Source organism: Sinocyclocheilus grahami, unplaced genomic scaffold, assembly GCF_001515645.1.
Source record: "Sinocyclocheilus grahami isolate Dianchi unplaced genomic scaffold, SAMN03320097.WGS_v1.1 scaffold234.1, whole genome shotgun sequence".
Lineage (NCBI taxonomy): Eukaryota > Metazoa > Chordata > Actinopteri > Cypriniformes > Cyprinidae > Sinocyclocheilus > Sinocyclocheilus grahami.
In genome coordinates, this window is record NW_015505413.1 from 786,583 (window position 1) to 813,720 (window position 27,138).

The following is a 27,138-nucleotide window of genomic DNA, read 5'->3' on the forward strand; positions in this document are numbered from 1 at the left end:
CGCACAACACTGAAATGCGATGACATGTGCCCTTGAGCTGCCCATGTTGTCAATAAGGGACTGTACTACAAGCCATGACTGCTAAGACACGTTTTTCTACATGAGGAAAGTGAGTATGTGTGAATTACACTCGTGTTGTTTATTACATTAGCGGGATTAATTTATGTGTACTGGCTGTGTATGTTTATGTTTGTAGCAATGTGTGTGTTTGATTTCTGTAGTGTTCATAATGTAGCCTAGCAGCATGGCACTGCTCTCAGTCTCTGTCAGCTGACAGATGCTTGGAGTACATTGTTATGTACTGCAGTGTGCTAATGCAGACTTGACTTGAGGTCAAATGAACAGCCTGTCTGTGCTGAAAAAAAAACATGGAAAATTCGTGTCCCTTTAAATTATTCCTTGGGTAATGCTTGGAAACATTGTTATTAATACCACAGGGCATACATAAATGGAAGGCAAAGGAGAGCGCGTGCTGTTGTTTTAGTTTCAGAACATAATATCCATATATCATTGGTTAAAGGTGCTGTTATAGGTTGCCATACTAAGATGAGGAATATTTCACTTTTTCACCAACTCATGCTTCTGTTCTTTAAATGTTCACTTTTAAGCGTTTTCCTCTCATAGATGATGGATCATACACTTTAAAGCCGCTTACTTCTCATGACTGTATGGAAAATACAATAATATTTAATTAGCGAGGCTATAGGTTTTAGATTTAAAAAAAAAAGAAACTGGAAAATAACCTGAGTGCACTGAGCATACATTATATAAATTAAAATAAAAGCATTTTAAATGATTACGAAATAGAACATTTGTAAAAAAAATAAAAATAAAAAGAACACTGTTCAACCAGTTTTATAATGATTATATATTATAAATAACTGGCCATGGTTATTATTTTTGCAGCAACCCTCTATTTTAAGGCTGCTTAATTAAAGACAGCTCATATCACGTCATTATTTATTTACCTCATTTTATTTATTTATTTTTATTCATTTTATTTATTAATTTATAAATTTAATATTTCATAATAATAATTAATTTATCCAAAAATACATTAAAATACTATTCTTAAAATAATGGCTTGAATAAACATTTTGTATGATAATACTTTTTTTAATATCTGAATTAAAAGTAATTTTGATTTTGACCTTTTGGGACATAAATACCATACTATATATTTTTTTGCAACAACTGTATTTCCAGGCTTTTTAATTAAAGGCACAGCTCACCTAAAAAGGAATATCATGTCATTATTTATTCATTCATTTCATTTTGCTGGTTAAACACATAAGAGAATTTTCACAGAATGTACACGCTGCCCTTTTCCATGCCATTCTAATGAATGGTGACCAAAGGTTGTTAAAGGAATAGTTCACTCAGAAATCGTTCTGCGATTCTCTGTGACTAAAGCGGTGTAGATTACTTGGTGTGGATGTTTTATCAGCTGTTTGGCTCTCATTCTGACGGCACCCATTTACTGCAGATGATCCATTGATGAGCAAGTGATGTAATGCTACATTTCTCCAAATCTGATAAAGAAACAAACTCATCTACATCTTGGATGGCCTGAGAGTTAATACATTTTCAGCAAACTTTCATTTTTGGGTGAACAATTCCCTCAACAACCCTTATTTACCATTCACTTGCATTGTAAAAGAGCAGCTGGAGCATTCTGCTAAACACCTCCTCTAACAGATGAACAGATGTTCAACAGATGAAATGAAGGTAAATAAATAACGACATGCTATTTCTTTTTGGGTGAGTTATGCCTTTAATTAAAAAGCTTTGAAATACAGTTACTGTTACGAGCAGTGGCTTAAACATCATGAAATCCAACCACTGGTTTATATTACTGCAACCAAACTGATATGCAACACTGTCTCTGTTTTTACAGTAAGAACTTTTAAGAGTTCACACTGTAAACATTTCTTTCATGAGGTGAGCTCACGCAATGAGGGTACGCCAACCGCTCTAATTCCTACCGGTATAAATCAAACGGCGGCGCACTGTAACCCACAGACCACCTGTGCAACAGTTTTTCTGCTTGACGGCCTCTCTAAAAACTGCCATCACCTCTTCTCCATCCACACCCCGTGGACCAAAACACCCGTGTCGGACAACTCCCATGACTCCTAAGTCACGCTTTTCATTTTTTGATCTGCGTCTAACCAGAACAGCTGCGGCTCCCATTGAACCTGCAACAAGCATCATCAAGGGCCGATAAAAATCGCAGCTTGTGCGTGTTTGGGGAAAAAGCTGCAGTGGCTGCTGTTAGACCCGTGCCACAAAGTTATCTTTATCACAGCAACTGTAAAAACACACGGCCAAAAACATGTTTCAGTCTCTATCCTGGCTGGCTGTGTTTTGACTAGCGGGATACCTCACGCTAGACAAAATCAAAGAAGCAATGACAGAGGCGCAAGCAACCCATGAGCTGGCTTGTTCCAGAGCACCTGCAGAACAGCGCTGCTGTTACAGTCCACGCTGATAAACAACCACCGTTTGAAGATTTATGCTACTAAATGAAGCGGCAGTGACACACACATTGCAGGACTCGGAGTCTCCGCTAATGAGCTGATGAGTTGAATCAGATGTGTTCGATTAAGGAGACATCCCAAATGTGCAGTGTTGGGGGACCTCCAGGACCAGGATTGAGGAGCACTGCCCTAACCCGGAGTATTAAACTCAGCACTGTTTGTGCTACAGACATGAATGATACGTCAAATCGTGCGGCTGCAGGGGAGTTGTGCTATTACTTTTCTAAGCCATCAGACTTACAATTTTCACCTGGCGGACTATAAACAAGGTGGAAAAATGTATAAACTTGCATTGAAGAAAAGTCCTGAGACATATCAAGGGACTAGAATATAATAGAAACTCAGGGGTGGACTCTTTTGACTTGAGCCAGGAAGAAACCACCCAGAACACGCTAGCAACATCATAAAAACATCATAAATGGCTAAAATGCCATAAAAACTTCTTGATGAATAAACATTTTTAATTATTGTTTTTTTTATATGGCATGGATTATGTTACATATAACATATAATATTTGACCTTTATATATTAAATCAAATATTTTAATAATTATAAAATGAATATTTTATAACAACAATTAACTAACGCAACTAAAAAACACAATTACAATTAAAATGAATTAACAAAATTCAAAACACAATTCATAAATTCAATTACTTGAATAAAGCCTTTGTATGATCCTTTTTTTCCCCTAATTAAAATTCATGTTTATATTTTGTGGGATATAAATAATATCAAATATATATATATATATAAACTATATATTTTTTCTTTCTTCACCAGATCAAAGTGATGTGGTGCAACTAAATGATATCACAAAGAGGACCCCCTCAGACCCTCATAACTGTCTGTCAAGGTCAATACGTCTTTTAAGTAATTTGACCCTTTATGACAATAAGATACTGAAATTAATAATTAAATAAAAATTAGACAGTGAAATTACAATGGAAATTACAATTAAAAAGTCACAATGGAATTACATCTGACTCATTAAAGTTAAATGCCTTTAACAATGTTTTTTTTTTAAATATAAAACCAACATAAATACAGTAAGTTCATTTCTATGAACTTTGCACATGCATTTTAAAGATGTTTTAAAAATTGTTCCTTTTCTTTATCTTGAACACTCTTATTTGTCCTTTGTCATCCACTTGTATTTGTACTAAAATGACGATCACGCTATGCTTTTGAGTTCAGTTTGACTCTATTGATGAAACTGATGGTGGTTTGCTTGTCTGTCTCTGTTCGGGACTTTTTACAATTTTACAGACACCCCCTGGTGGCAATATTGTGTTGTGGCTAATGTGTTTTACTCTTTCTTATGGAGTATCTATATATAATGTAAAGTTGCTCTACGTGTTTATCATCCTTGCATAAATAATTTTCTCTCCATTTTTTTGTATTGTGACCTCAGACATGGCATTGAGTCATCTTAACCTCCTGCGACCAGTACTGTGCAGATTTCTGCCCTCCGTTGTGAGGAGCCCACTGTTGACTAGTTCAAGAGTCCCCTCTCTGCCCCACACGAGCTGTCCTGCGCTTCTGCCGAATTATGTCCGTCATTATGCCACAAAAAAGAGTAAAGGTGAGTGGAGCACGGCGGCTACTTATCCCTCATAGAGCCACAACAAAGAACGTCCAGCATAGGGGTAGGAGTGATATTGTGTTTGTTTTCCATAGCAGTGCTTGTTTAGGTTCACTCAAGTGGGCTTAGAGCCCATATGAAGGGAGGAGAAATTCCCTCTTTCCCCGTCTGACCTCCAAATCCTGCTTTCATTTGTAATTGCTAAGACAATCAGCCAGCATGCTGGTCACAGTCTTTCATTTCGATCTCCAGCTCTTCTTTTGAAGCCATCAGTGATGAAGACATTAATGTTTCTTTCTTCTTTGTTGCTTTTTATATGTTAGCAAAAGCAAAAGGGCAGACAGCTAAAGTGAACATCAATGCGGCATTGGTGGAGGATATTATCAGCCTGGAGGAGGTGAAGGAAGACATGGCTGCTGTCCTGGCTACTCTAAAAGAAGACTTCAGCCGCAATCTCAGCATTCGCACATCACCAGGTCAGGACCTTGCGAGACACTGACACACAGGCAATCCTGTGCTTTTTAACCTGTAACTGTGATGCTTGGGTCAAGGTTTGACTAGTTAGCCCCCACTGGTAAATGTTGTTACTACACCATCTGGCTGTTGGAAGCCATTCAAAAATATGGGAATATTCTAATGAAATACATTTTTACAAGCTACATTTAACTCATAAATATTTCTGTTTATTATAATAGCTGTATTATCAGTGTTCAGTTATTTTTGGAGAGCTCTTAAAAGCATTGAACTGGAATTGGCAAGAATTGGAACTGGTGGAATTGGAACTGATAATTCTACACAGGCACACAACAGAGGAATTACGTAATCAATTTGGACTAATTATGCCTATTTAGTCACTGATGTGTAGAATATATTTGTTTCTCTACAGATTTATCCAAGTTTAAAAGTTCAATACTGTCAAAGCAGTTAATGTCCATCTTTTTTTTTTCAAAATAACTTTCATTTTAAAGTTTGAATTAGTTGATTATATAATTTATTATTATAAAAAATTAGAACTCATATTATAAATATATTAAATACCTCGTTTGATGTATGATCATGTAAATGCCATTTATTGATCATTTATACAAACATTTATTATAGTACAGTTATACATTTTTTGGGGATTTAATTCCACTTTCTTAAATTTAAATTCATTTCAGATATGAATAATACAATTAAATGGATGCACAAATCTTATCCTAAATCTAGACATTTTTAGCCTTTTGATGTAATATATTTTAATGTTTATTTAATTGATTTAATGAGAGTTCAGAATGTTTAATGCAAGACAAAAATGCTGTAAAAACTACTTGATGAATGAAACAATGAATTAGTTAAGTAATCAGTAAGCAGTTTTCATTAAATTAACAAAGGAATGATATTTAATTATTATGATTTAATTAAATGGTTTAATATACCACATTTCCATTAAGCCTTCCTTGATTTTTGAGTAACAAAGTGAACAAACAATTGAATCAGAGAATTAAGAAATCACAGAAATAAATGTGACTTCTGAAGCCATAAGAAGCTTTATTCACTGAAAAGCTTCTCTCATATAGGATCACATTCTCATAGTATATACTCAACTATTGTATATACCTTGTGGATCACATTCAATTACAAGACACAAGATCCAGTGCTGTTTGGTGTCACTGATTTTAACCTTGGTGTGCCACGTCGTCTAAATCAGTGCTCTTAAGCTCCATTCCTGGAGAGCCAGTGTCCTGTAGACTTTAATTTAACCCACCTATCTGTAATTTGCAAGCAATTCACCACACCTTTATTAGCTTGTTCGGGTGTGTTTGGTTAGGGTTAAAACTAAACGTTGCAGGTCGTTGGCCCTCCAGGACTGGACTTTAAGAGCCCTGATCTACGTTATCAATGTCACTGAGGTTACACAAGGCTAGAGGAGTATTGTGTTGCCTCGTCCTCCCATGAGGATCAATGCACGACGATCCACCTTTGCACGTTCTGGCCGTGACCATTGTTCCAAAAGGTGGGGTCACCCTGTTTGCGATCCTACTTCCTGAAGTACATCCAGGTCAACCCCGTTCACTCTAGCCCAATCCCAAAAGACCCAACAGTTGGACATTTGGGACTTGTGGATGTGGAGTCCATGCTCTTTCCTTTGACCTCTTGACCTTGCCAGTCCTTCCCTCCCTGCTCCTTGATCCAGCTTGGTTCCTCGAGGCGAATATGGAAGGTCAGTGAGATAGCAAAATGAAATGATGTTCTTTTAAGCAAATGACGGAATCATCTGGATTTAGTTAAGCAGCAAGTTTATTATGAAGGACAGGAGAATCACCTTGGCCGAGGGAACATGGTTGCGCAGTGCAGGATTAATGTGGTGACCCGATGTCTGGGCACACAACATGAGGATTACGGCCTGTCGGCCTGTCATCTATAGGATAGACCGCTTACGCTTGGATCTCCACAAATATACCTTCTCTTGTTCCAGATAAATCTGCCGTCAGAGGACATTGCTTCACCGAGACATTTATATTTTTCCAAACACCTCATCGCTTCGGTGTTTCCAACAAAAGGCTCAAACAGCCATCATATTGGTGGTTCTTCTGCAAGAAAGTAAATCTAAAATCAAGCCAGTGTTGCTTCTGAATATTGACTAACCTTTAGGTTTTTGAAACGGAGAGGGCAGCAGGTGGTACCATGACCAGAAAGAGCCCATTTGGCTAATAGCTTCCCTGTTAAACTTCAAGGTTTTTTAGTGGAGGAAACAGCAATATGTTTCATGGAAGTGTTAGCAGATGTGAAAGCTTGCAGGTTGCACACATACAATCTGAGGTGGGATCCTGTCCCAATTTGAGATGGAGGTTTGGGCAAAGTCCCATATGCACTGTTCAACCCCTTAGAGATTGGACAGAAGCTGAAGTATGATCGTCTTGGATGTTACTGTTCAACTGAGTGGCAAAATGGTGCATATATGGAGAATTTGAAGTTATTGAGTGTTTTCTTTGGTCAAAAAGGCGCATGCAGGTTCTGAAAGATCAAAGTGCAGCGCAGTGCGTCTCAGCTGTTCTCCGGCTTTTAGAAGTGTGGGATAAAGTAAGGTAAGACTGGGGACAAAGGGCGGGAGACAGAAACATTGCTGTGTGAGGTAAGGCAGATGAGGGAAGGAAACATGCTGGCGAAATGTTCTGATTTTCTGTCTGGAGAGAAAGGAATGGGTGCTTTCATCCCTCAAGGAAAGCGAGACATGTCGTCACAACAGACATCGAAAGGTGCCTCTTCTTTTACAACCTTTAATTTTTTGAGACTGGTTGGGAAAGGATACAGAATGCAGGCAAGCGTCTAGTTGACAGACAGTGAAGGTAGTTATTGCATTGTTTTTCTTGGGATAGTTCACCTAGCCTTACATCATTCCAAACCTGACATTCTTTCTTCTGTGGAGTTTTGAAAAATGTCTTTGTTTTTTTTGTACATACAATGGTACATACAGTGTTGTTTTGGGCCCTAATGACTTTCATTGTATGAACAAAAACAGTCTAAACATTCTTGAGTTCAGAAACATTCTTTTTCGGTTCATGCATTTCCTGAGAATGGAACCCATGGCCTTGGTGTTGCTATTGCCTTTACTCTTTGAGTTTCAGCAACAATGCACAACATCTTGTCGGTTGCCTACTTTCCATTTTTGTCGCAACTCATTGGATAGCTTTCATTGGTCCAGTATGCCATGGCTAATACAGTAACTGTATATCAAGCATATCACATACACTCTGATTAATTGTGATTTTTGATGCTTTTCGCTTTCAGTGAAGACAAAACATTTTGGTAACACTTTATTTGGGCACAAATTCTCACTATTAACTAGTTGCTTATTAGCATGCCTATTACTAGAATATTGGCTGTTTATTGGGACTAATAAAGCACATATTAATGTCTTCTTCTGCATGACTGTATTTTAGATCTCCTAACCCTAAACTTAACATCTACCTATTAATAAGCAGAAAATTAGGAGTTTATTGAGGGGAAAAAGTAGTAGTTAATAGTGAGAATTGGTCCCAAATGTTCCTATAACATCTAATAAGAAGGAGGTGTTATGAAACTGTATGACGTTTTAACTGGTGCATTGCATGTTTATCGCTATGTTGTTTTTTTGTTGTTGTTTTTTTCAACTTGCAAATGGTTGAATAACTCACTTTAAAATTGTGGAGAAACGCACTGGTTAACAAAGGATTGTGTTCTTGTGTTCTCAGGTGCGCTGGACCACATTACAGTCACCACAAAGGATGGCAAATTTCCACTCAACCAGCTGGGCCAGATATCCATGAAGTCTCCTCAGCTACTTGTGGTCAACATGACTGGCTTCCCAGAGGTACGGAACCAAACTACAGATGGCTTCCTAGCAGAACTTCTCAGTTCATACTGCTGCATGCAATGTCAAGCGCACACACCAAAAACACTGTTTCTCCTACTGAAACCTGAGTGTGATGGACTCTTTCCAGCCTGGTTTCAGAGAAATTGATTGATCGTTGGGGGAAGCCCTTTGTTCTTGGAGAACGATTGAAACGTAGGCCAAGACTCTGTGGTTAGCTGTCAGGCCAGGAAATGACCGCAAAGTGGCCTCTGGAACTTAGACCTGAGTTAATGTGTGATATCTCTCTCTCTTTTTGGTGTCTTTCTGCCTCTCTACACATAAGTCGGTGTCTTTCTGCTTTTCCTCTCCTCCTTCTCCCATCACCACACTCTCTCCATTGATATATATGAGTTCTTTCTGCCTGATGTTCAGATAACCCTAATGAGATTAATGCTCTCACTTCTTGGCCTATGTCCACTCAATACCAAAGGCTCTGGTTTCCTGGTGGCTCTAAAACCCACCAATCTACCTTCGTCATCCATCCTGGGAGACTTCAAGCCAAAGATTGCATGTATGTAAGGGATAATGTACAGTCAGCCAGTCATTATTGCAAAATAAACCTTGATAGGATGATCAAAACCAAAGCACAGGGGTTTTGCATCACCCTGAAACTGATACATGGTTGCTTGTAGCTTTGGCTTAAAGCTTTGGCTTGAAGCTTCTGTTAACATATAAGTTGATCAGTAACACTCCAATAATATTACAGTGTTCATTTATTATATTACATATTATATTGTATTTTATTACATTTATAGATGCACATAAGTGGTGTGCAGGTGTGCATGCGTGACAAATATAAAATGCGTTGGGTAAATATATTCAGACCACTCATTTGCATACCGACATGGTTGGCAGCTGTTAATGCATAATCACCGTTTTATATCGACTAACTATAATGCTATATAAGATTTACATTCAAACTGAAGCATAAATCTATACTATGCGCTGCCGGTTTCACAGCAAAACTATGAAATTTCATTCACTTTTGCACTTCAGTCGGCAGCACATATACTTACTTTGCCAGCAACCCGCCAAAATAAAAGCTTGCTGATTTTAGATTTGAAAATGCTAAAAAATTATATGAAAAAAAAAAAAATTTAAATGTAAGTATTAGCATTGTATTTTGTGTACTATAAAAGAATTGTATTTTTATTTAATACTTTTTACTTTTTGTATCTTAAAATATAATACTATTGTCACACTTTATTATTTTGTTTATTATTTTATTAATATTTAATGGGTCACACTACATGCGGTGTGAGCACCAAACCAAATCTCCAGGTGCTCTCATGAGAACCAGATGGAAAATCTTATGTGCATCCCTGATTATATTATATATGCTGCCATGGACAGCAGTGAAATTTACAGATAAGAAGTTATTATACAAAAACATTCAACACCTGAATGCTGTAACTGTCCAATCAGAATCAAGCATAACAGAGAGCCATGTAAAGAATACAGAAATATGACCAAATGTTACTTTCCCTTGTGTTAACAACAACTGGGGTGGCACGTTATGTTATTGATCTAACAATTAACATTTGCAAATGGATTTGCCTTTCTATTCATCACCTCTATATTAACATAATACTAAAAAAGACTCTGCACAGTATTAAGGGGTCAGTTTTTATGCTCAGATGACCATAATACCATATGCGGCCATTTAGGGTGTCAGGAAAAACTGTCCATTACCTAACAGGCCTGCAAAAACAACACAGAGGTGACTGGCCCGGACCAAAAGCTTACAGCTTCATGATTGTTCTAATCCATTACACACTCTCTGAGAAGAGGCTGTTGTTTTCCAGTCATTCATTAAAGGGCCAGAGAAGGTGCAGCCTTGTTGAGAAACCCCAGTGGCTGTTTTGTGTTGTGGTGCAGACAGCAGTCATTAGCTGAGAATTTTTTTATTTTTTTTAGCCCCCAGTTTCTCAAGTTGACTTTGAACCCTCTTCTCTTTTTAATCACAAGTACAGAGGGTTACAGGTTTGTTTTTTTTCCACTTACTAACCAGAACAACACTGGTTTTACTGTAAAATTACGAACCACCAGGAAGTAATGATGGATGACGATCAGAGAGAAATCGCACGCACACAATGCCTGTAAGTGAGTCAGACCTCACAAGAAATGCATATTAACATTGGAGGAATGTGTGTACAGCACATGCGTGTATACTTTTTTTACCTGTTTCTTCTTGTTTGGTGAAGAAAAAGGTTAACTGAGTTATAAAACAAAATTCTGTGGTGAATATGTATCTTTATTTACACACTGTCATATGAATAACCAGTTATTAAATAGACTGATGTAAATTGCATGAAACTAACTTTTTTTTTTCATTACTGCAATGTATTAACTTCAACAGGACTGAAAAATGACTCGCAGTTACTGAGTCTGATTCCGAGGTTGTATACACACTGCAGCTAAATTCAGTTGTCATTTCACATTTTAGTGCTTAATCCTGTTCTGTACACACACACTTCAGACAACCACAATCTACAACCGAATTGATTCCTGAAAAAATCAGGTAGTGGCAATCGCATTTCCCACAATTCCATGCAGTGTACACAGAACCAAACTCAACAACTAGTTGGTAATGATGTACTTAAACACGTATCAGAGTTGTGTCTGTTCTATACGTGCGGGGCAATAAAATCACAGGGTATGTTTTGACTCATTAGTGTTGCCAGATCGTCTTAGAAAAAAAACAACAAATAAGAAGAAGCCCATAATTACTCAAGTCCAAATCAAATCAAATTAGCCACATGGCAAAATATCGCGACATGCCTGCCTACATTATTAACTCCATAAACTGGATGAATTAATGAGCTGAGCCCAAACAACAAGCCCAATGCGCTTATAATAAGTGGACATGGCAACCATTTAGGAGCGCGCTCTGCAAAGTAGCCTTTGGATACCAAACATGTGAGACACCTGGCATGGTGCCAGTTCTGTTCTGTACAAACACAAAATGATAATTTAAGGGGCTTCAATCCCATTTTTAAATCCGGTTGTCACTCCTGAAACTTGTGTATACAGTGTGTATGCAAAACAAAATATTTGACACAGAATTAAACATGCAATGTGGTAATGGGAGAACTTTATAGCACACTACTGTGCTAAACGTTTGTTGTTGCATACCACTTCACATGCTGTTTTATGTAATAATAGGCATATACAGTATATACTGGGCAGTATGCACTAGTATTCCAGTCCAAACAGACTAAATCCACTGTGATGTATACACACTAGACTGCCTGCACACAAGTTCAGAGTGTAATCTCAGGCTAGTCTGGCCACAGGAGTTGTAATAGGTTATGAGGTGAACAGGCATAAACCCCCGAAACAGGGTCACGGTGGGTCATCGCCCTGCACTGCAACCTCTCAGCTCCGTCCCACGGGATCAGGCGCTGACAGCGCCCCACGGCGCTTCCTACACCATGCACTCCACCCCTCTGCCCCGCTCTCTGGAGCTCCATCATGGGGAGATGCTGCCCAGTTCCTTCTGGATCAAAGGGCCCCGGGTTGGGGTACTCCACTGATCTGGAAGGGGGTGGTCTAGTGAGATATGAGGGCTGGAGAGATGCAAAGGGTGTGTGAAGGTTTGCAGCAGGTACCGCAAGCCCAGCTGGCTGTCATTAGCTCTGATGTGTGTGTGTTTGTGCAATGTGTCCTCAGGCCATGGCAGCCGTCACCCGTGCCTTACAAGACAGCAGCATGGGACTCAACCCGGAGGTGGAGGGCACCATCATCAGGGTGCCTGTTCCCAAGTGAGTGTTTTACTGCCCAGGGCCTGAATCCCCATGACCACTCTCACCTTTCCTTTTAACAGCACTTTCTACAAGCTTTGTTTGCTTTCACTCCAGTTCCTGTTGTTCTGTCTAATTCTTATCCTGTTGTCTGTGCAATGCTAATGTCTCTTTAATGTGTTTTTAGCTTGCTAAGGCATGCATCACCATTGCTTTTGGGCATTTTAGTTTTAGAGGGATTTTGGGCCCTTTTCTTAAGTTAAGACTGGAGTTAAGAAAGTTAAGACTTTCTAAATCTTAAGACTGGAGACCAGCTGAAAACCTGCTTGACTGGGCTGGGAGACCAGCTTAGGCTGGTTTTAACTTTTTTCAGCAGGTTGAAGGAGAGCCTCTTTTCACTAGGGGTAATAAACAATCACCCTAGGAAAAATGCTGAACAGGGCTGTCACTAACGATTATCTTATGCATTCGAATCACTCTTGCGGTACTTTGGTGCCATACAATGATCGGTGCGCAGTGACGCTTCAAGTCAAATGAACGAACAAGTCACCTTTATTTATATAGCGCTTTTAACAATACAGATTGTGTCAAAGCAGCTTTACAGTATTAAATAGGAAAATAGTGTGTCAATAATGCAAAAGGACAATAGTAAACACAAAATTTTCAGTTAAAGGCAGTTCATCATTGAATTCAGTTATGTCATCATCCAGCTCAGTTCAGTTTAAATGGTATCTGTGCAATCAAGTCAACAATATCGCTGGAAATTAAGTGTCCCCAATTAAGCAAGACAGAGGCGACAGCGGCAATAAACCAAAACTCCATCGGTGACAGAATGGAGAAAAAACCTTGGGAGAAACCAGGCTCAGTCAGGGGGCCAGTTCTCCTCTGGCCAGACGAACCAGCAGGTTGTTCCATGCTGCAGCAAAGTTAGATTGTGCAGAGGACTCATCTACACAACACGTGTGTGTATTTGCATCGCTTTGATTGTTCTCTGTAGATCTCACCTTCTCACGCGCCATGATTGGTCGATGTACAATACATGCATGTTATTGGTCAAACTACTTTGGATGTTTTAGGCAATATAAAAAAATCCTGGCCAGGAAGTGTCCCGTATAAATGGCACATATGGCCACCTTAGGTAATCAAGTAAACGGTTGATTTTTCTGACTATTAATCGTGTTATCGGATATTTTTTTGTGGTAATAAAAATAGACACAAGCAAACATTAGACTTTAAAATTACTTAAAATACATATATATATATATATATATATACAGTATATAATAGCAATGAGGCAGTAATCATTGGTTCAAATAAAATATCAAAAGCAAGTAATCATATGGTTTTATTGAACAAAACAGTTAAAAACAATGTAATCAAATAATATAATCATAGTGTACGTACATTATGTATTATATCAAATGCAGAGGGCTCCAATGGCCTGACGTCAATGCTTTTCAAGCACCAACGCAGGCATCAGCCAATCAGATCGCCTTATGCAAATACCCTGGTGCAGACGCTAGCCAATCGCGTTCATACAACACCAGAAAACTAATGTGATTGGCTGTTGTCACTATGACGGTCGCGTCAACACCAAGCTTCAGAAACGCCCTCCATCAAGAGTCGACGCCGACGTCCCGTGTGAATATACCGTTACACTTTATTGCACTATCTAATCCTTGTTTAATATTGACTAAACCTTTAATTCAAATGTCCATTTAATCTTTAATATTTGGACATTTCTTTATGATAGAAATGCTACAGCTACTGGCATTTCTTGAACAAGAACATGTGGACTTCAAAACATGCAAACGCAGAGTGAGGGTTTAAACTTTGATTTTGAAGTCGCGATGAACAATTAGCATTTTGAGAAAGATAATGATGTATTCTCCTGTGTTGGCATAGGTTTATAAATGATTTACATTATAGAATGGTGCACATTGATCCCAGATGAACATTATAATAAACCCAAACTCTCAACAATATGCAGAGATGGAGTTTGAGATGCTCCCCACATGTAAACGATAACTGTTTGTGTGGAGCAGCATTTACTGTGAACCTATCATCTCTTCATCCGATCCTCTCAAAAATAAACTATAACTGCATCCCAAATTACGCACTATACACTATGTACTTATACATGATTTACTTGTGCGCTATGTACTTAACCATGTAGTGTATGAATTATAATAGGTTATTTTGTCATTAATAAACAGAGTCTTATAGCCCTACCCCTCCACGACATAATTAAAGCTGCAACAGTTGAGTGCATGAAGTGTTCAACATTCCACACTTCGATTTTTGGTTATTTAAATGCATCATCAGTGTATTTAAAGTCTACTTTTTCTTTTTGGAATTTTCAGTGTGAACACACTACTCACATTATTTATACTACAAAACAGCATAGAATAGTGCATAAGTACGCGGTTTGGGATGCACCTGATGTGAGAGTGCACCAGAACGCTTCATTTATGTTCAATTCTCAAAAATGTTCTTCTGGGGTGGGGAAGTCCCCAGACCCCCGTACAAGGATTATATTTGGAACCATGTCACCTTTTTCACCTGAGTTTGCAGGTATGTATTAGAGTACTTGAATTGAATCAAGGAATCATGACAGCCCTAATCCAGAACATCTTAGGCTACGTTTATACTAGTGTGTTTTCGTTTTAAAATGCATAACTTTTGCTATGGTTACACCTGTCGTTTACACTACTCCTGCGTTTTCGACCCTCAGAGACTTTTGAAAATGCTGCAGCCCCCGTTTTAGTTTGAAAACTGCAGGGTTGCGTTTCAGTGTAAACGAACCAAAACGGAGACTTTTGAAAATGATGGCATGGCTGCCCACATTCGCTCTGCGTATCCTTGATGACCATGTAAACAATAACATCATGCTCATAGTTGTACCCATAGATATGTATAGGTAGATTCCCCATTCGACCACCCCAAGCACGCAGATGCCATCTAAATAATAGGGAATCTACCTATACATATCTATGGTTGTACCTGCATGAATGGTCATGTGATATGCGTTTTTGGTTGTGTAGTGTAGACTGAGATCATTTCCAAAATGCAGTGAAAACGTCAGTGTAGACGAGGATCATTTTCATTTTAAAACGCCGTTTTAAAGCGAAAACGCACTAGTGTAAACAGGGCCTTAGTATCAACTGTGCCAGCTACATAGCTGCACCTTAGCAACCACCCAGAACACACTATCAAGCGCATAACCATTCCAAAGCAACCATTCAGAACTCCCTAGTAACTGCATAGTGACTCCCTAGGAACCACCTAGAACACTTTATCAACACCATAGGAACACCTTGGAAAATACTCAAAACACATAGCATAACATAACTGCATGCTTTTCATAATGTTTCTTTTTATCTCAATCCAGTCATATCCTGTTCTTTTTCATCTGTATATATATATATATATATATATATATATATATATACCGTATATATGGGAAAACTCGCATGTTCTGTTAGTGTTTAAGATGGCTTTGTATTGTAATTTTTCATGTTCCCTTCTGTTCTCTGTATACTTTTTTTATATGTGACACAAGGAAGCAAACGCAGCGGTCTTGAACCTCTGAACGCCGCTGCTCTTCCCTGCCAAGCCAAAGAGTCTCGCTGCACGGCCTTCATTCTACAAACCACAAAACTGTTTGATTACGAGGCCGCGCTGCAGCTCTAGCTCCAGCAGCAGGTGCTCGTCTGGCAGCGCGTTCAGAGGGGCCGGACGTCTCGCCCGTAATCAGTGCAGCCTCCTCGCATGCATTTGCATTTCTAAAGAGAGCGGGAGGCTTGATTGGCTCAGAATCCATAATTATGAACATTGTTTGCAGTAAACAGACACTACTCTTGGACTGTTTGCAAGTGGCTGGCAGCAAAATGCCAATTATAAGATGGGGAAACTTCTACACCTACAGCAGAATTTGGGCGAGAACAACAGTTTGTTTATTGTCAAACTTTTTGTTTTATTTTCAAAGACCGTGCTTATAGCTGTTTCTGGCTTGCAGCCATATCATAAACACAGATTATATGTCATAAGCGTCATAATATCAAAGTGTAAAGAACAGTCTGGACTGTCAGATTTGTTCTTAATGTAGTTACTCATCCTCTAAATGTCATTTGGTCTAAAAATATAAATCAGCACAACTGATCTTAAGACATTTCAGTGATTATTATGATCTAAAATGAGTTGGTTTAACAGTGTATTTGACTTCCAGGGTGACGCGTGAACACAGGGAGAATCTGGTGAAACTGGCGAAGCAGTTCAGTAACAAGGCCAAGGATTCGCTGAGGAAAGTACGGACCAATGCTGTCGCGCGAGTGAAGAAGTCCAAAGAGGGCGTCTCTGAAGATACCATTCACTTGATAGAAAAACAGGTGACACAAATGAGGATGATTTATTAATATTTATTAATATATTAATTATACATTTTTATTTTATTAATATCAGTAGTAATAGCAGTAGTAAATTTTTTTTAAATGTTTTATTATTAATAAATGAATATTAACTTGATGGTATTGAAAGTAGTAATAATTGTAGTCCTAGTAGCAATAATACTAATAATAAATATTAATACTTGTTTATTAATAAATTCATGTACATTATTAGTAGTAGTACAGTCTTAGCCAAAAGTTTTGGCAGTGACATAAATTTTGTGTTTTGCAAAGTTTGCTGCTTCAGTATTTGTAGATTATTTTTCCACATGTTTCTATGGTATACTGAAAAACAATGATAAGCATATCATAAGTTTTAAAGGCTTTTATTGGCAAAATAAATGCAATGAGTCAATATTTACAGTGTTGACCCTTGTTCTTCATAACCTCTGCAATTCGCTCTGGCATGCTGGATATTAGCTTCTGGGCCAAATCCTGACTGATGGCGATCCATTCTTTCCTTATTAGTTCTCGGAGTTGATCACAATTTGTGGGCTTCTGCTTGTCCACTCGCCTTTTGAGGACTGACCACAGGTTCTCTATGGGATTGAGATCTGGGGAGTTGCCTGGCCACGGATCCAAAATGGCAATGTAATGATTTCGAGCCACTTCTTTATCACTCTTGCTTTGTGACATGCTCCATCATGCTGGAAAATGCATGGAAATGCACCGAATTGCTCATGGATCGTTGGAAGAAGTCGCTCTTGCAGGACGTTTTGATACCGTTCTTTATTCATGGCAGTGTTTTTGGGCAGAATTATGAGAGAGCCCACTCCCTTGGTTGAAAACAATCCTCACACATGGATGGTCTCAGGATGCTTCACTGTTGGCACAACACAGGACTCATGGTAGCGTTCACCTTTTCTTCTCCAGTCAATCGATTTTCCAGATGTCCCAAACAGTCAGAAGGGAGCTTCATCAGAGAAAATAATTTTGCACCAGTCTTCTGCTGTTCAATCCTTACTTAATACTTCCTGCAGAGTTTCAGTCTGTCCTTGGTGTTTTTCTTGGAGAGAAGGAGCTTCTTTGCTGCCCTTCTTGACACCAGGCTGTTGTCCAAAAGTCTTGGCCTCACTGTGCGTACAGATGCTCTCACACCAACCTGCTGCCATTCCTGAGCAAGCTCTGCACTGCTGGTGACACGATTCCAGCTGACTCCTCAGGAGGAGACGATCCTGGCGCTTGCTGGACACTCTGGGACATCCTGACGACTTCTTCACTGCAGTCGAACCTCTCTATTTGAAGTTCTTGATGATCCAGTAAATGGCTCTTTCAGGTGCAATATTCGTTGGCACAATTTCCTTGCATGTGAAGCCATTTTGATGCAAAGTGATGATGGCTGCACGTGTTTCTTTGGAGGTAACCATTGCTAACAAGAACACAATGATTGGAAGCACTTCTTCCCACCTTTTATAGCAATCAGTCTGCTCTTACAGACTAATTAGTATGATAGTGATTTTAACTGACTAGTACTCATTCACACTTTCACATGTGCTGCTGATATGGTTAGTCAATTAATGTTAGCTGCTCATTTTGTGTCAGGATCAAAAAACAGTGACATTTTTTGTGTGTGTGTGTGAAAAGTTAATTTTTTTTGGCCTATGAAGCTTTTAGCAATTATTTAAAATGCATTTGATCACTCTACACAATAATCTAGAAACAATGTGAATGAACACCACAACATCTTAAGCAGCAAACTTTGCAAAACACAAAATTTATGTCACTGCCAAAACTTTTGGCCATGACTGTAGTGATAATGGTAGTATTATTAATAATAACAAATAATGATATGTTTTAAATGTTGTTTTATTATTAATAAATGCATAAATAAATATTAATTTAAATGTATTAAAACAACAATAATAATAATAATACAGTATTAATACTTATTTTATTAATAATGGAATAATGTTTATTATTATCATTAGTAGCAGCAGTAGTTGTAATTTTAATAATTATTATTACCTATGTTTAATTATTGTTTTATTAATAAATATTCATTTCAAAGTAGTAGTAGCAGTAGTAGTAGTAATAATAATGATATTAATAATAGTTTATTTCATGTTTTATTACTATTAAATGAATGTACATTAATAGTAATAGTAAATAATTATAAATATGTTTTAGTAGTAGTAAATATATTAATATAATAATATTATTAATAATGATAAATATGAATACTAGTCTTATTATTAATAAATTAATATATTTTATTACTAGTACGTTTAGTAGTTGCAGTAGTGTTAATAAAATAATAATGTTATTAATAATTGTTGTTCTATTAATAAATAGCCAATAATTAGCAGCTAGTAGTAGTAGTACTGATGCTAATAAATTGTTTTATTATTACTAATAAATATAATTTAGCATTAGTACTAGTAGTAATAATAATAAATAGTAAAAAAATATTAATAATTATTGTTGTTTTATAATAAATAAATAAACCAACAAACCCATAAATACCCACAAGGTATTTTTTTGCAGTCACACAAATATGTAATTGTGTTAATATAGTATGGTATTTATGTATAATAACCATATACATTTGTTCTGTCTTGTGTTCTCCAATATCACCAGATTCAACAAATGGCAGACGGTTACGTGGCAGACACTGACAAACAGCTGGCCACTAAAACCAAGGAGTTACTCGGATGACAGCGAGGCCTTCCAGACTTTCAGGACACCCCCGACCCGTTTGTCTCGCTATCATCAGGTCAAAAACAGTCAGCTGTTCTTGTGACTGGAACAAAAATCCCCCAAACAGAAAACAGTTAATGATCGTGGTGATGGAAGCGGCGAAGGTGGTGTTTTGGATGGTGTTTGGGTTTTTCTCATGCATAAACAAATGTTGGCGTGGCACGCCAGTGGCTTATGGTGCTTCTTGTGTTCACATCTCCAAACAAACAAACGCAGGACAAATTAAGTTTTAATGTGATTTGGGGTACTCCTCCTAATCAAAGCGATGCCACAAACGTGGTGTTTATGTAAAAGGCACCGCACTGAATGTAAACGCTGTGGTCTTTACAGGAGACTGAAAGTCACACAGGATGGAGAATGAGAGCACAAAGCAACATGCTGCCAACATTTGTTTCGCATTCACAATATCGGCCTAAAATAGTCATTATTTTCATCTATATGATCAGATCTAGCCTTGTAAACGTAATAAAATGCTTCAGTTATTGTCCTGGTGCTGTAGTCCGTGTGTGTGTGTGCGCGCTTCGCCTTTTGAATCATATTTCCACATCTGCTGTTCTTTGTTTATTACTGTTGAAACTTAATGCCCAAGATTATTCTAGAATGGCAATGTGAAATATATCTTCTTCTACGACAACATTTCAGAATTCTCAGTGCTGAATACTGATTCTTATTGGTTGATGAATGTTCAAAGTTTTTTCGGCTACTCTCTTTAAAACAAAAGGGGATTTTTGCAGAAAGTGCTATAGAATAGCCATTTTAGGTTTCCTGAATAACTTTTCAGTGAACAGTAACCATTTGTTACTCAAATTTTAACCAAAACAACCTTTTTTTCCCCCTGAGTGTAAAGAACATTTGAATCATCTAAAGAACCTTTTCTCACTATAAAGAACCTTTTATGCGACGAAAAGGTTTTACACTTTTAAAAAATAATGGTTCTTTATTGGCATCAGTGGTTCCATTTAGAACCTTTAACATCCATGGAAATTTTATAGTGGAAAAAGGTTCTTTAGATTATTTCAATATTCTTTAAGAAAAACAGTGGTTCTTTTAGGAACAGTTTTACTGAAAGGTTCTTTGGGGAACCAAAAATGCTCTTCTGTGGCATCACTGCGCAGCCTCATTTGGAACCTTTACGTATTTTTAAGATGGTTAGGGTTCTTTATGGAACCGTAGTTGCCAATAAAGAGAATTTTTCATTCAGGCTTCACATGAGTAGTTACAGCGTTTAAAAACCATTAAGATCGAGAAGAAGAAAAAAAGGCAAATAATTTACTTTTTTTTTTCTCTAATTGACTTATCATTTCAACAGCTGGATGAAAGGTGAATAGGGTGAATGCTCAGCCAAAAAAAATAAAAGTTTGCGATAAATACAGCATTCCGTCTTCAGTTTTTCCTTACATGTTCAACAGTATTTCTCAAAAAGCATTGTCTCTTCACTGTAAAACAAATCCATAAAATTTACGGTAAAAAACGGCAGCTGTGGTTGCCGAGATTTTACTGTAAAAAAATACGGTAGCAACGTTTTAGGTTTTACGGTTTTAACTTAAATTTAGTTAAATACCGTATTTTCATTAACTGATATAATGTTAATATACCAACCTATTGAAGTACTGAAATCTGTTTTGTACCTTTGTAATACACTGATTACCACCAAATGCAGACGGTGATGAGAAAATCACATGATGAACCAAAGCCCATCACAAGCAGCTTTTAAATAATAACATATATAGAAGGTGCACAGTGTCATTCACACAAACACTAAACACCATCATGCAAACACACATGAAACTGAGATCATGCAATAAACATTCATTTAACAACATCAGGTGTAACACACAACCCTAATATACAAAACTGATAAGAAAAAAACTAAGAAGAAACAGTTATTTCAACAAAAAAAACATCAAATTTTAAATGTAACGCAGGGAATTCTGGGGATGTCAATTTACGGTTATTGACTGTTTATTATACAGTCTTTTTTACTGCCAAAAATGGCATACTACCGTAAAATGAATGTCCAATACATGTAATGTCCAATACAGTTTTTCACCGTATATAGTAGGGGAATTTACCGTTAACCATTTAACAGCTTTTTACTGTAGCATTTTTACAGTCGTTTACCGTTAAATTCACTGTCATTTTTTACAGTGCATGCTGAAAACGTGGGGTCACTAAATAAACTGAAGTTTAGAGGAGCTAGTTCGCAGACACAGGAAATGGGCAGGTTTCCCCCGGTCCATATGTCAGCAATTTGGGGGCATTGTATATCTTGGCCTGAAAGAGAGGCTCGTGATCGATGGAGGGGTGAAAATCCCCAGTTGCTGGCTCCGCGCGCTGCCCCGAAAATTGCTTTCAGCTGATAGCTTCATTTCACTTGACATTTATCAAGTGGATTACTGTGTGTTTCTCTGTTTACCACTACCATGATGGAGAGGCTTGCGATAGCAGCGGGGAGACCAAATGTTTTTCCTTCTGTGTCGCTGGAAATATATACATGTAAATTGGCTCTGTAAACTCTTGAATTGACAGTAAACTCGCATCGCAGGACTATATACGCTGCGTTACGTGGACCGTCACCTCTTGACCCGTGTCGGAACGGGGTCAGTGTGCATGCAAAATCAAAAAACAATGCATCTGCTATTAACCGAGGCAAGTGTCCAGCGGCATGGAAATCTTCCGTATTTCCCCCCTAGTTTGCATGCAAATGAGTTAGGACTGCACTGCATTATTCATCCTCTCAGTCTTGTGGCAATGCTAGAACACTGATGTGCTGGTTAGGTGGGAATATGAGCACTTTACAGACAACGGGGTCTCCAGCGAAGGGGCAGAGCGGTGCTATTATACTTTCCCTGTCCGCGTGCGCTGATTACGGTCCACGCACGCATCCGTACGCGGAGATAGTTACCGGGGGCCTCGAGAGCGCATTTAATCACTTCAGTGGCACCGAATTGGCTCCCGCGCGCTCGACGCGTCCTCGCCTGAAGTGCGCGAGCCACCCCGACCGCCTCATCAAGAATCCAATCAGTTTAAGCGCGAGATGCACTTCGCTGGAGATGAAAAGAGATTTTCCGTCGGGATGTCGGTGCCATAAGGGCATGATCACTGCATATGCAAAGTGGAAGGGAAATTAGCGCGGATTCTCTTCCCTCTGATAGTCTTGCATATATCAGTAGAGCGTGTAAGGAGTTCGAAACGAAGCCTTTTCTGGCAAATGCATTATTCATTCTTGATCCCGGGTCAATCTGAGAGCTTTTTAAAGAATTACACAACTTAATATGTGGCTTGCTAGTGAACTGCATTGTAATGCAGGCATGATGATAGGTTAGATTTAACCGCCGCGTGCTCATGTCACTTCACACTTGAATTGGACTTCGAGCTCGCTGCTGTTATTCGATATCAGCCTAACAAACTTTTCCTCCCTGATCATTTATTATACTGCCTGCGAGGAAGCACAGAATCGAAATCCCTCTTTTTTTTATTTCAACCCTTTTTTTCTACAGTTTTCTGCACATTCATGGAATCTTTCAAGGTTCTTTGTAATGGAAAAAGAGGTTCTATAGATTATTAAAATGTTATTTACGTTAAGAAAAAAATGTTCTTTTAAGAACTGTTCACTGAAAGGTTCTTTGGGGAGGTTCTTCGAAGGCCAAAAAAACTTCTGGAACCTTTCTTTTTAAGAGTGTTGATGGAACTTTTAACATTTCAAGAGCCTTTAACAACCATGGAACCTTTTCTTTGCGCAGAAGTGTCTTTAGATTATTCAAATGTTCTTCACACTAAGAAAAACAATGGTTATTTTAAGAACTGTTCACAGAAAGGTTCTTTGGGAAACCCAAAATTGTTCTGTTCTTCTTACAGATATACTGTACATATTTTAAGATATTTGCGTTTTCGAAATCTAGAAGTTGCAATTTTTACTTGTATGAAATGTGGTTGGTCATTTATTTCTTGCATCTGGTGAAAGTTCCAGACATTATTTGACATTGTTTTCTTTCCTTGTGTTTACATATTTCCTAATGCAATTTGGAAGTTGAGACAGGACAGATTGATGAATTTATCCCTTAAAAAATGTCTTTAAAAATTCAAAAATAGACAGTAGCCACAGCTATGAACTATGATTTGCTACATGCTATTGCTCGGTTCAGGTGGTATAAGAGGAATTAAAGGGAGGGACGTGTTCATTTTGAGGCCATTTGATTAGACAAAATGAGAGCTCAATCTGTGTTTTCCATAAAGTGGACATTTTGACTTTTTAATTGATTTTATAATAAATAATATAAAGCTTTATATATTGTTTTTTCTTTGTGTAAATTGCTTAATTGTAGGAACTATTGCTCATTTTTTTTACACCCTAAACGTAGCTAACCTTAAACCTTTTATTGTTTTCCAAGCACTACAAATGCAAATCAGATTTTTATACAAAATGAAAACTATAGACCTTACAGGTTAGACACTATATTGAATTTAACATGGATGAAAAGGCTGTGAGGAAGAGACTTATAGTTTTTAAAATCAGTGTTGTGGAAAGCTACTTTTAAATGTAACGCATTACAATATTGTGTTACTCCATAAAAAAGTAACTAATCACGTTACTAATCATGCAAGTATGCATTACATTACTTTTGTGTTAGCCTACTTTTTATCACCTATGCTGGGCTTGTTATATTTTTATAGTTATATTTTTGTCAACTGTAAAGGCCCTTTCACACCAAAAGTGAAATTAATAAGCCTCAGGCTGAAGGAAGTGCCTCTTCATTTACACCCATGAGGAAGGGGACAGGACAGGAGAGCTGTCATTGAATAAATGGGGAAACAAAGCAACTTGTAAGTAATTTTCTTGGAAATGTAAAAGTAATGCGTTACTTGACTAGTTAGGCTACTTTTAAAAAAGCCATCTGATTACGTAACTCGCTTTACTTGTGATGTGTTACGTCCCCAACACGGAGTACAATGACACAAACTGTATAAAGGTCCTAGTTCATGAAGAATTTTCGGAACTCACAACTTTCATGGAATTTTTGTCCACTTTTTTTTCTTTCGGAAAGACGATTCATCAGCCAAACAATTGGTATGTTGTTAAACAACAGCACAATCCATTGAACACACTTACTTCAGCCTCGTTTTCATTCCTGTCATAAATTAAATATGGCGCAAACCTGACTAAGGTCTATTCTAGTTGGGATTTTAGTCTGTGGAAATAGTTTCCTTCCGGTTGCCCTCCATCCAACCTGAACGACCTAAACCTGCGCTATGTGCAATTACATCCCGTATTTTTTTTAAATATGAATTATTCATTCTTTATTATTATTATTACATGTTGAGGAATCACATCATGACATTTTAAAAATGGAAATAACTTTGTCTATGCATAAAAAAAATCTAATTATGTGATATTTTAGGTGATTTATTGATCTTGACAGACATAATAAGGGTCTGTGGCATCCTCTCCATGATCCTTTTTTTTTTTTTACATGTTGCTGGACCACGTGACTGATTTTTTTGTTTTTGAATTCTGTTAAAATACTTAATTTTTAATCAACTTTTTCTTCATTGTGATATCAGGATAGTTGTATCACGGTCAGTGGCGTACGGGACCCCCCGCAGCTCCCGCGGTGCGTGGGGGCCCCGTCGCAGGACATTCTAGGCAGTGGTTCGAGACACTGCAAAAGACATGAGCGCAAATGTAGTGCAGTGGAGCAGGCTTAATGTTCTAAAACAGCAACCGGGGAGATATTTTAGGTGATTTATTGATCTTGACAGACATAATAAGGGTCTGTGGCATCCTCTCCATGATCCTTTTTTTTTTTTTACATGTTGCTGGACCACGTGACTGATTTTTTTGTTTTTGAATTCTGTTAAAATACTTCAAGAATTAAATTTTTAATCAACTTTTTCTTCATTGTGATATCAGGATAGTTGTATCACGGTCAGTGGCGTACGGGACACCCCCGCAGCCCCCGCGGTGCGTGGACATTCTAGGCAGTGGTTCGAGACACTGCAAAAGACGTGAGCGCAAATGTAGTGCAGTGGAGCGGGCTTAATCTTCTAAAACAGCGACAGGGGCGCCGCTAGTAATTTTGGGCCCTATGAAAGAATATGAGGTTGGGACCCCTACCGCACCAAACATACACTATATTGCCCAAAGTATTGGGACCCCCCCTTCTAATGAACAGGTTTGACTACTTTGACTTAGTAATTTCCACGAGTACAAATCTTAATGTTTAAGCATTCTGGGGAATTGAGTGCTTCTGATTTTATACCAATAGTTTGAACAGGACCAATTTCTATTCTAACACAGCAATGCCTCTGTGTATAAGGCAAGGTAAAAAAAAAAATGTTTTGATTGATTCAGTCAGTGTGGAAGAACTTGACTGGTCTGCAGAAAGCCAAGTCCTAATCCCAGCTGAACACCTCTGGTGTGACTTTAAATGCAGACCTTGAGCCAAAAACTCACCAAACACCAATGACGTACATACATATGGACAAATGTATTGGGACACCCCCTTCCTTAGAACAGAAAAAGGCACTTCCAAAACTGTGGCAACAACGATGGAAACATAATTCATGTATTTAAAAATTGTATTTCCAGTTTTGGAAGTGTCTAAAATGATTGTACGCATATGTACAAGTCATTGGTGTTTGGTGATTATAATGAACAATTCCCTAGAATATCATTATATGCTTAAACATTAAGATTTGAACTCATGGAAATTACTAAAGTAGTCAAACCTGTTCATTAGAAGGGGGTGTGCCAATACTTTTGGCAATATAGTGTACAAGCCAACCTAGCTATTTAAAATCTTTGTCTGCATTTTAATAATATTGACCTATTACATTTGCTATTCCCCCTTCTAATGAACAGGTTTGACTACTTTGACTTAGTAATTTCCACGAGTACAAATCTTAATGTTTAAGCATTCTGGGGAATTGAGTGCTTCTGATTTTATACCAATAGTTTGAACAGGACCAATTTCTATTCTAACACAGCAATGCCTCTGTGTATAAGGCAAGGTTAAAAAAAAATGTTTTGATTGATTCAGTCAGTGTGGAAGAACTTGACTGGTCTGCAGAAAGCCAAGTCCTAATCCCAGCTGAACACCTCTGGTGTGACTTTAAATGCAGACCTTGAGCCAAAAACTCACCAAACACCAATGACGTACATACATATGGACAAATGTATTGGGACACCCCCTTCCTTAGAACAGAAAAAGGCACTTCCAAAACTGTGGCAACAACGATGGAAACATAATTCATGTATTTAAAAATTGTATTTCCAGTTTTGGAAGTGTCTAAAATGATTGTACGCATATGTACAAGTCATTGGTGTTTGGTGATTATAATGAACAATTCCCTAGAATATCATTATATGCTTAAACATTAAGATTTGAACTCATGGAAATTACTAAAGTAGTCAAACCTGTTCATTAGAAGGGGGTGTGCCAATACTTTTGGCAATATAGTGTACAAGCCAACCTAGCTATTTAAAATCTTTGTCTGCATTTTAATAATATTGACCTATTACATTTGCTATTGCTTTTGACCATTAGGCATGAGTAACATAATTAATTCAGAACCTTTTCTATGGACATATACTTTCTGTACCACACTATTCTGCTGATATGGAATGAGTTTGACTACTTAATCAGTTATATTAATAGAAATGCTTCACTGGGGCAAACAAAAAAATCCTAAAATAATAAATAGGATACCCCATAACAGCAGCATTTCCAGCAGTATCCAACATTTCTCAAT

The 27,138-nt window shown here is 37.8% G+C and overlaps 1 protein-coding gene across 2 annotated transcripts; it reads left to right on the plus strand.

Annotated features, from left to right (window-relative positions):
- The first annotated feature begins 1 nt into the window (after window position 1).
- LOC107597620 (ribosome-recycling factor, mitochondrial-like) lies at window positions 2–20,220 on the plus strand. 2 transcript variants are annotated; one of them, XM_016288769.1, is made up of 8 exons: window positions 2–109; window positions 3,325–3,397; window positions 3,956–4,126; window positions 4,450–4,602; window positions 8,341–8,459; window positions 12,174–12,265; window positions 16,473–16,632; window positions 19,267–20,220. In XM_016288769.1, exons 2-8 carry the CDS (start codon window positions 3,349–3,351, stop codon window positions 19,342–19,344), a joined length of 822 nt encoding a protein of 273 aa, XP_016144255.1. In that variant the 5' UTR covers window positions 2–109; window positions 3,325–3,348; the 3' UTR covers window positions 19,345–20,220. The 2 variants fall into 2 exon arrangements, with proteins under 2 accessions (XP_016144255.1, XP_016144256.1); XM_016288770.1 differs by lacking the exon at window positions 3,325–3,397.
- The last annotated feature ends 6,918 nt before the right edge of the window (window positions 20,221–27,138 follow it).